General features: G+C 41.8%; 1 protein-coding gene across 1 annotated transcript; it reads left to right on the top strand.

Moving 5' to 3' along the window:
• The first annotated feature begins 1,385 nt into the window (after positions 1-1,385).
• On the top strand, positions 1,386-3,549 carry LOC129541766 (disintegrin and metalloproteinase domain-containing protein 30-like). Its single transcript, XM_055403976.2, has one exon. The coding sequence runs from the start codon at positions 1,386-1,388 to the stop codon at positions 3,525-3,527; it is 2,142 nt and encodes a 713-aa protein (XP_055259951.2). The 3' UTR covers positions 3,528-3,549.
• Positions 3,550-11,314: the final 7,765 nt, after the last annotated feature.

The following is an 11,314-nucleotide window of genomic DNA, read 5'->3' as shown; positions in this document are numbered from 1 at the left end:
TGGCACTTTCTCACAATACAGGAGAATGGCACCTTAAAAATCTCCATTTCCTGAGAAGATCTTGTCATATTCTCCATAGGTGAAGTCTACTTGTTTTGGTGTTTCTGCTTCAGAGTGTCTGGACCACAATACAGAAGCCAGAAAATGTGAATATTCTTTTTAATTCTTGCTTCTTTCATGTTGGGAGAAGCCATTCAATCATAAATGTCCATGGGGTGCACTTTTGTGCATCCCCAGAGAGACAGCAGAGGTAACTGATAAAGACTACAGGTTGTGGGGGAGGGGTGACTGCCTAAGTGTGTATAACAATTGTGCCACCTAACATCACCACATGAACAAAAGTAGAGTTTCATTTCTCTCAAGTGTGGAGTATCCATGACAATAACATCTGCATACTAGGCTTCTTTGTGATGAGTTAAGGAGCTGACTCAGGCAAAGAGCTGAGAGCAGTGGCTGATACATGGTAAACCTTCCATAAATAACTGTATTTTATGGGCCAGCAGTCCTTTTCTGGTCCACAAACAACATTGCTTGCCTGGATTGTTACAGGATCGTCTTAACTAGTCTCCCAGATGCAAGCCCATCTTACTTTTTAACGTTTTCCTGTAATACAAATGGAGTTGATTTTAGTGTTCCTGGATTCTCCTAGTATTTGACTGTTCCTAGACTATCCATCCAAATAGCATACCCACACTAAAAAATCACGCTGATCCAAGCACCCTAAGGACAAACAGCAGAAAGAACCAACCGGCAAAATCAACTTTAAAACGTCCACTTGCCTGAAGCCAGGTGCGGGGTGGGGACACGAGTCAGCTCTAATTTTCTCAGGCTCTGGTGGTCCTCTGGCTGACTCCAGGAATCCTTCTCTTTGCTTCAAGAGACTCCCCGTGAACACTGAGAATGGTGTAACGGGTGAGGTGGGCACAGCACCTGTGAAACAGCCTAATCAGCCCATGGAAAAATCAGGTGTGTCCCGAGGCCAATAGAAACGAAATAGCCCAAGATACAGAGAGCCTTTGACAAGTTCTCTGTTGATCTTCTTACTCTTTAGTCCTTTTCCCTTTCTCAAGCTGCTCTGTCTTCTCCCACCAGCCTGCAAGCAGCCTCGCTTTTCACATTATTCTCGAGCACCTTCCTTGGATTCTTCCACGTGCGCCCAACGGTACCGCCCAGAAAACGAACTAGAAGCGTTGGGCGGGGCGTGCAGCTGCAGGGGAAATCAGCCAGCCTCAGCCTGACCCAGCTTGGCCCAGGGCTGCGCCCCCAAGCACCGGCGAGCTCCGCAGGGCACGCACTGCTCCCCGCGCCTCTAGCGGAGGTCCCTGGAAGGCTGACTCTCAAGGCCACAGTGGCAGGGACTGACTCACTTGGGAACAGGCTGTGCCATGAGGTCAGTGAGCACCTGCCTCTCCCCAGGCCGGTCGCTAGTCCTGGCGGTGCTCCTGGTTGACTCTCTTGGCAAGGATTTAAAGGGCTTTGACTCCTATGAAATCACCATTCCCAAGAAGCTGAGCTTCCGTGGAGGGGAGCAGGGAGCGGCCAGGCACATGTCCTACCTCCTGCAAGTAAAAGGCAAGGACCGTGTCCTTCATCTATGGCCCAAGAGGTTTCTTTTGCCTCGGAATCTGCAGGTTTTCTCCTTCACAGAACAGGGGAGACTCTTGGAAGATCACCCTTATATACCCAGCGACTGCAACTATATGGGTCTGGTTGAAGGAAATCCGGATTCTGAAGCTACGATAAGTATATGTATGGGAGGTCTCCGGGGCATCCTGAAAATTGATGCCAATCATTACCAAATCGAGCCCCGCAAGGATTCTTCCAATTTTGAGCACGTGGTATATCTCACGAAGAAAGGGGAGGAATTTCCTAATCAGATCTGTGGCTTAACTGTTGATAAAACAATAGAGCAGATTGCCCAGCATGAGAACATGGCTAGGACACGGCACTTCACTGACTTATATGCACATCAAATGTACATGGAAATAGCCCTGGTCTTTGATAACAGTAGGTATTTATTTTCAAACTCCAATCTTACTCAAGTCATAAATGATGCCATTCTTCTGACTTCTATTATGGACTCTTACTTCCAAGATATCCATCTAAGAATACATCTATTTAGTGTTGAAGTATGGACAGATAAGGACAAAATTAGAGTTAATTTTACAAAGATAGACCAAGTATTAAGCCAGTTTTTGGTATACCGAACAAGTGTACTAAGTACTCGAGTTTCAGTAGATTGGGTACACCTATATCTTAAAAGAACTTTTTCAGATTTACTTGCACAGTCCGGGGGACAAGCGTGTAGTCGGTTTTATGCTGGATCTGTAAGTGTTTTTCCAGACCTGAATATCCTTGCACCTGCCACTTGGTCCACTCATGTCCTGGGACACAGTGTGGGAATGCTACATGATGAAGCATTCTGCCAGTGTAAGGGAAGGCATAGTTGCATCATGGGTACTGGGCGATATGGGTTTAGTAATTGTAGTTATGCCCATTATTTTGCACACATACATAGAGCTTCAAATGCAAGGTGTCTAACTAATCTCCCAGGCCTAGGCTACGTGCTTGAGAGATGTGGAAACAAAATTGTGGAAGAGAATGAGGAATGTGATTGTGGTTCAACAGAGGAGTGTGAAGAAGACGGGTGTTGTCAGCCAGACTGTAAATTCAAAGAAGGAGCCAATTGTAGCACTGGACTTTGCTGTCATGACTGTCAGTTTCGTCCGTCTGGATACATGTGTCGGATGGAAGAAAATGAATGTGACCTTGCAGAGTACTGCAATGGGACCTCAGCTTTCTGTCCAAGTGATACTTATAAGCAGGATGGAACCCCTTGCAAGTATGAAGCCCATTGTTTCAAACAGAGTTGTCAATCCAGGTATATGCAGTGCCAAAAAATTTTTGGACTTGATGCCAAGGATGCTCCTCATCAGTGCTATGATGCAGTAAATTTATTAGGTGACCAATATGGGAACTGTGGGATTTCAGGACTTCGTGAATTTCGAAAGTGTACCAAGAAAAACTCAATATGTGGCAGGCTACAGTGTATAAATGTCGAAACCCTCCCTGATATGCCAGATCACACTATCCTAATATCCACTCATCTGCATGAAGAAAATCTCATGTGCTGGGGCATTGGCTATCATCTAGCCATGGTACCTATGGGGTTACCTGACTTGGGTGTGATAAATGATGGTACCTCCTGTGGTAAGGAGCGGGTGTGTTTTAATAGATACTGTGTGAATAGCTCAGTCCTGAAATTTGACTGTTTCCCTGAGAAGTGCAACCACCGAGGAGTTTGCAACAATAACAAAAACTGCCACTGCATCTATGGTTGGGCCCCTCCGCTCTGTGAGGAGGTAGGATATGGAGGAAGCATTGACAGTGGGCCTCCAGGACCACTAAAGGAAGGGGTGCCTGTCTCAGTTCAGGTTGTGATTCTTATATTAACGCGCCTTGTTTTCTTAATTATCTCAATGATTGTTGTGTTTTACAGGAAAATCATAGAAAGCTTACGAACCTAAAAAGAAACATCCCTAGTTAATGCTGGAGCAGAACAATTCAAGACAAAAACATGTCAAGAAACCAAAAAAGTAATCAGGCAATCCATAGTCACTATTTATGATACAGGGTCATAAATTGAACAAGCTTCTCCTTTATCCATATAGTTCTTCCTTCTTCCTACTATTCCTTAACCTAATTTTCTTTGAGGTTTTGATCAGCAAATAAAAAGTATTCTTAGTTTGGAAATGAATCAGTACATTTTACTTTCTTAGCTTTCTTGTTTTTGTTCAAGTCTTGAATATCCTGAAAAGAACGCCCTGGTGGCTTTCTGAACACTAGCATTGTGAGTTTTATAGAATTACAGTGGATTTCAGGGTAGAGTCCTATGTCTGTTTTCAGCAAACAAAGTCATTGTCTCCCTTTCCCTCTGACTCCCTCAGGATCATCAATGATATCATCTGTGTCTATGCGCCATGCTGATCTATAATGGTGGCTACCACATCCTATTAATATATATAGAAAGCCATAGTTTAAAAGGCTCAAATGGTAAGGAATCTGCCTGCAATGTGGAGACCCAGGTTCAATCCCTGGGTTGGGAAGATCCCCTGGAGAAGGGAATGGCTATCTATTCCAGTATTCTTGCCTGGAGAATTCCATGCCCAGATGAGCCTGGCAGGCTGCAGTCCATGGGGTCACAAAGAGAAACAGCTGAGCAACTAACACACACGTAGTTTACAAGGGAAATACCTCAGTTAAGGATCTTCCCCTGTTATAGTCACTGTGTGGTTCACTGTGAAAGTGAAGTCGCTCAGTCGTGTCCGACTCTTTGTGATCCCATGAACTGTAGCCTGCCAGGATCCTCCATCCATGGGATTTTCCAGGCAGGAATACTGGAGTGGGTTGCCATGTAGCTCTGTTTACATATAGTTTCTGCCTTAATGTTTGGATTGACCTCAGTTGGGTGGGTGGCTTCCCAGGTGGCACTTGTGGTAAAGAGTCTGGCTGCAATGCACGAGATGTGGGTTTGATCCTTGGGTTGGGAAGATTACCTTGAGAAGGAAATGGCAATCTGCTCCAGTGTTCTATCTGGAAAATTCCATGGACAGAGGAGCCTGGCAGGCTGCAGTCCAAGGGATTGCAGAGAGTCAGACATGACTGAGCGTCTAAGCAGCAGCACTCTAATCTACCATAACTCCTGAAGTGCAGCACTGCAGGTCAACTATACCCAACTTCAAACTCTTCTTTTCTTAGCCACGTAGTTCTTCTAACCAAAGGAGTTGTGGGAGGTTCATGATAGTGTCCACTTTGACTGTTTGGAACTGATAAAACTATGGCTATAATACTGATAATGTTGGCTACCATTTACTGAATGTTCACTCTGGCCAGGCAATACCCCATACACATCACCAGTGTCAATGTGCATATTCCTGAAAGTAACTCTGTGAGGTAGGTGTTTTCATTTTCTCATTTTTCAAAGCACATTTGAGGACAATGAGTTTAAATAAAATGCTCAAGATTCCATAACTAATAATGACATTATCAATATAGCTTTATATGAATATTCAGTTCAATCGCTCAGTCGTGTCCGACTCTCTGCAACCCCATGAATCACAGCACGCCAGGCCTCCCTGTCCATCACCAACTCCCAGAGTTCACTCAAACTCATGTCCACAGAGTCGGTGATACCATCCAGCCATCTCATTCTCTGTCGTCCCCGTCTCCTCCCGCCCCCAATCCTTCCCAGCATCAGAGTCTTTTCCAGTGAGTCAACTTGTCGCATGAGGTGGCCAAAGTATTGCAGTTTCTGCTTTAGCATAAGTCCTTCCAGTGAACACCCACGATTGATCTCCTTTAGAATGGACTGGTTGGATCTCCTTGCAGTCCAAGGGACTCTCAAGAGTCTTCTCCAACACCACAATTCAAAAGCATCAATTCTTCGGCGATCAGCTTTCTTCACAGTCCAACTCTCACATCCATACATGACCACGGGAAAAACCATAGCCTTGACTAGACGGACCTTTGTTGGCAAAGTAATGTCTCTGCTTTTCAATATACTATCAAGGTTGGTCATAACTTTCCTTCCAAGGAGTGTCTTTTAATTTCATGGCTGCAATTAGCATCCGCAGTAATTTTGGAGCCCCAAAAAATAAAGTCTGACACTGTTTCCACTGTTTTCCCATCTATTTCCCATGAAGTGATGAGACCAGATGCCATGATCTTTGTTTTCTGAATGTTGAGCTTCAAGCCAACCTTTTCACTCTCCTCTTTCACTTTCTTCAAGAGGCCTTGAGTTCCTCTTCACTTTCTGCCATAAGGGTGGTGTCATCTGCATATCTGAGGTTATTGATATTTCTCCTGGCAATCTTGATTCCAGCTTGTGCTTCTTCCAGCCCAGCGTTCCTCATGATGTACTCTGCATAGAAGTTAAATAAGCAGGGTGACAATATACAACCTTGACGTACACCTTTTCCTATTTGTAACCAGTCTGTTGTTCCATGTACAGTTCTGACTGTTGCTTCCTGACCTGCATACAGGTTTCTCAAGAGGCAGGTCAGGTGGTCTGGTATTCCCATCTCTTTCAGAATGTTCCACAGTTTATTGTGATCGACACAGTCAAAGGCTTTGGCATAGTCAATGAAGCAGAAATAGATGTTTTTCTGGAACTCACTTGCTTTCTCCATGATCCAACGGATGTTGGCAATTTGATCTCTGATGCCTCTGCTTTTTCTAAAACCTGCTTGAACATCTGGGAGTTCACGGTTCACATATTGCTGAAGACTGGCTTGGAGAATTTTGAGCATGACTTTACCAGCGTGTGAGATGAGTGCAATTGTGCGGTAGTTTGAATATTAGGAAGTTGAATTTAGGGAGGAGAGTTCGTTTAAAAACTTAAGGTTGTTTAAACATGATTTTAAATTTTTAATTGTGATAAAAATGTACAAATATATAAATTTAAAGTATACTACATGGAAATTTAATATGCATAAATGTTGTTAAATTTTTAATTGTGATAGAATGTACAAATAATATACTACATGTGTACTACATGAAAATTTAATATACATAGATTGTAGAATTACTACTAAGATCAAGGTAATTAACACATCCATCACCTCACCTGGAAAGAACCAATAGGATAGTCCCTGTCATGAACCGCCCCCCAGAAAATTAAAAATGAGGAAAATACTTCTCAGTTCAATTTACGAACCTATTACAACTTTGTTAGTAAAATTCCTACAAGGACAGCACAAATAAGAAAAATCATATATCATCTTATCTATAAACATAGAGGGAAATGTATAAATCATTTCCAAGCTGAAACTAGCAATGAATGTTATATAAACCCATCTTGACCAGGATTTTTCTTCCTCAGGAATAAAAGAATGGTTAACATTAGTAAATCAATGAATAGATGACATCGCCTTTGGAAGATTGATACAATGCTGTGAATAGACTCAAGACAGTAAGAGGTAAAATTAAATCTTCATGATAAAAATTATTAAATCTCACATCAATTTAAAAACAGAGAGGAACTTCCAGAGCTAATAAATGGTATCTACCACCATCTATAGCAAAATAATAATGATGAACTTACAAACAGGTATAAGGCAGATGCCAACTACATATGTTCTATTCAACTTGACCTGGAAGTCCTAGTTTTAGCACAAAAAACAAAACAACAACGACAATCACCACTTATAGACCATCTAGTCATATACATAGAAAGTCAAAGAGATGGTATAGACTATTAGAACTTTCTGCCGTTAACAAGAAGATAAAGTTTAAGAATTGTGATCTTATGGTGTTTGGATAAATCCAAGTAAGCTCTGAAGGACATTACGTGTGGCTGTGGAGTACTGGAGTCTATCTACCCACGTCAAGTGAGAAAACTGGGTTTTTGAGGGGTATGGATTTGGAGATCTCTGTTGACCTAGGGAAGAACATTGATGGAGGAAAAAAGATGGGTTTCAACTGTTTCACTTGTGCCTCAGGAAGAACTACCCTGAAAGCATGCAGTCCTCATTCCAGCCTCAAATATTTTGGTGAGAGCAAATTGAGCTCTAACTTGAATTCTGTAATCTTGCCTGTCCTGACTGGCAAATATAACTCTTCAGAGTAGATTGTGTAGATTATCAATTTATTACCAGTTAGCACTACTATCACCCTTTCTGCCTATTCTGTGCAAATGGAACTGGGTCTTTAAATATCTTAGCTTTGTTAGCTGGCACTATGCTATCCTTTTTCAGGAGAGGGTGCTGGAGAGAAAATTTAAGAGAGATTTGCTTTCTGTGCTCCAATAACTCCCTACACAGGCTCCTCTGGCCAAGGAAGTAGTTTCCCAAGTGCCAAGCACCTGAAGTGTAGACTACCTCTGAAGTGTCCAGAGTCTGCAGTGTAGGCAGCCAGAGGCCTCCAGCAACTAGTATTAATAGCAATTCCAGGAACCCACATTTACCCAGGTGGGTCTGTAGTAGAGTGTGTTGGAATGCCCCAGGGATATACCTTCCCATGAACAACTTTCTCCAGTGTTCTGCAGTGCCTCAGTGAGACACCTTCCTGTGAACAGCTTTCCCCAGAACCTTAGAGGCTGGACTTCTGGCAAAACCCATCAGAGGGGTTCTCAGTGATTTCTCTGCTGTTCAGTTGGGCTGTGCCCTCCAAGAAGATCTGGATCTCAGCCCTACGAAGAGGTTAACTCTTTAGGCCATGGATGCTAAAATTCACAGCTATGGGTGGTGCCTATATCATAAATCATATATTTTATCATCAATATAATTTATGCATTGTACCCACTACTGTTACTGAACTCAGGTCCAGCTTCTTGCTGCTCAAAAATCAATACCTGAAAGAGAGGCAAATGGTGGTAAAATGGAACACTGCTTTTAATCAGAATGCTGGCAGTCTTGAGAGAAGATGGATTCACGTCCCAAGACCAACTCCAAAGAGTCTGCTCAGCCATGAAAGCTTTTAAAGAGGAAAAGGGAAGTAATCTCATTTAATCGTTGAGGTAGGGGTTCAGAGTCATCACCAGCCCCTTGTACGTGCAAGCTTGTTGACTTCTTGTGATCTTTCCTTAGATGAGAGCTTGTTCACACAATTTGTTCACAAGTTTGCTGAAGGACAAACCAGGGAAGAGATCTGGTCATGCTAATTACCTATTCTTTATTTCTACTTCTTTGATCTATGAAAAGAACCAAAAGGTTAGGCAAAGCAATCTGTGATCAAAAGATTGGAAAGATAGGCTAGGGTCAGAGATAAACAGAGCATGGCTGCCTGGTTTAAGGTTATAGTGACAAGATCTTGAGAGGGGCCTCTTTCAGAGAGCCCTTTCCTGCAAAGAGCTCTTTCTGACCAAAAGCTGTTTACGCTACTACAAAATATTTAGATTTTCTTTATATTTTTAATAGCTAATCTCTTGTTATTCCAATCTCCTGTTATAGTAATTATTTTTTCCTCCTTTTTTCTTTCTTTTTAACTGCTGTATATTTGATGTAAAATATTATGCAAGTTTCAGGTGTACACATAGAGATTCACAATTTTTAAAGTTTATAGTTCATTTTTGGGCTTCCCTGGTGGTTCAGACAGTCAAGAATCTGCCTACAATGCAGGAGACGCAGATTCAATCCCCAGGTCGGGAAGATCTCCTGGAGAAGGGAATGGCTATGCACTCCAGTACTCTTGCCTGAAGATTTCTGTGGATAAAGGAGCCTTGTGGGCTACAGTCATTTGTAGTTATTAGAAATGTTGGCTATATTTCCTCTGTTGTACTACATATTCTTGTAGTTTATTTATTATATACATAGTAGTTTTTATGTCTTAATCCCTGTCCCCAGTCTCACTCCCCACCACACCACCAATTTTTCTTTCCCCCAGTGGTAACCTCTGATTTGTTCTCTTTATCTATGAGTCTATTTCTGCTTTGTTTTATTCACTACATATATTTTTCCGATTCTACCTATAAGAGAACATTTTTTTCTGACTAGTTTCACTTAGCATATTACCCTCCAAGTCTATCCAGTTTGTTGAAAATGACATTTTATTCTTTTTATGGCTGAGTAGTAGTCCATTGGAATTTTAATATGTATTTTTGTTTTTGTTGTTGTTCAGTCTTAAGACATGTCCGACTCTTGGCAACCCCATGGACTGCAGCAATTCAAGCTTCCCTGTCCTTCACCATCTCCCAGAGTTTTCTCAAACTCATGTCCATTGAGTCTGTGATGCCATCCAACCATCTCATCATCTGTCGTCCCCTTCTCCTCTTGCCCTCAATCTTTTCCAGCACCAGGGTCTTTTCTAATGAGTTAGCTCTTTGCATCAGGCAGCCAAAGTATTGGAGCTTCAGTTTCACCATCAGTCCTTCTGATGAGTATTCAGGGTTGATTTCCTTTAGGATTGACTAATTTGATTTCTTTGTAGTCCAGGGGACTCTCAAGAGTCTTCTCTAGCACCACAATTGAAAAGCATCAATTCTTCTGCACTCAGCCTTCTTTATGGTCTACCATAAAGTCAATCCATACGTGACTACTGGAAAAACCATAGCTTTAACTTTACAGACCTTCATCAGCAAAGTGATGTCTCTGTTTTTTAATATGCTTTCTAGGTTTGTCATAATTTTTCTGCCAAGCAGCAAGTGTCTTTTAATTTTATGGCTGCAGTCACCATCTGCAGTGATTTTGGAGCCCCCCCAAAATAAAATTTACTAGTTTCCACTTTCTCCCCATCTAGTTACCATGAAGTGATGGGACCAGATGCCATGACCTTAGTTTTTTGAAAGTTGTTTCAAGCCATCTTTTTCAATCTCCTCTTTCACCCTCAGCAAGAGGTTCTTTAGTTACTCTTTGCTTTGTGCCAGTAGAGTGGTATCATCTGCATATCTGAGATTATTGATATTTCTCCTGTCAATCTTGATTCCAGCTTGTGATCCACCCAGCCCAGCATTTTGCATGATGTACTCTGCATAGAAGTTAAATAAGCAGGGTAACAATATACAGCTTTGATGTAATCCTTTCTCAATTTTTCACCAATCTGTTGTTCTATATCTGGTTCTAACTGTTGCTTGTTGACCTACATACAGTTTTTTCAGTAAGGTGGTCTGGTATTTCCTTCTCTTTAAGAATTTTCCACAGTTTGTTGTGATCCACATAGTCAAAGGCTTTCCTGTAGTCACTGAAGCAGATGTTTTTCTGGAATTCCCTTGCTTTTTCTATGATCCAGTGGATATTGGCAATTTGATCTCTGGTTCCTCTACCCTTTCTAAATCCAGCTTGTACACCTGGAAGCTCTTGGTTCATGTACTGTTGAAGCCCAGGGTGAAGGATTTTGAGCATTACCTTCCTAGCATGTGAAATGAGTGCAATTGTACGGTAGTTTGAATATTCTTTGGCATTGCCTTTCTTTGAGATAGTAATGAGAACTGACCTCTTCCAGTCCTGTGGCCATTGATGAATTTTCCAAATTACTATGTACATCACATCTTTTTTATCCATTCATCTGTTGATGAACGCTTGGGTTGCTTCCATATCTTGGCATTTGTAAATACTGCTGCTGTAAACATTGGGGTGGTTGTATCTTTTCACTTCAGTCTTTTCTTTCTTTTTCAAAAAAATAAATACCCAGGATAGAAATCTACAGTGTATGGTAGTTCTATTTTTAGTTGTTGGAAGACCCTGCATATGTTTTCCACAGTGACTGCACCAATTTACATTTCCACCAACTGTTTAGGAGAGTTCCCATTTCTCCTATCCTTGCTAATATTTGTTATTTGTGGTCTTTTTTTATAACAGCAAATTTGACAGGTGTGGCATGA

The sequence above is a fragment of the Moschus berezovskii genome, chromosome 4 (assembly GCF_049115385.1).
Source record: "Moschus berezovskii isolate FMDL1 chromosome 4, NW_MosBer_1.0, whole genome shotgun sequence".
NCBI classification, from domain to species: Eukaryota; Metazoa; Chordata; class Mammalia; order Artiodactyla; family Moschidae; genus Moschus; species Moschus berezovskii.
This window is presented reverse-complemented; position numbering and strand designations above follow the sequence as displayed.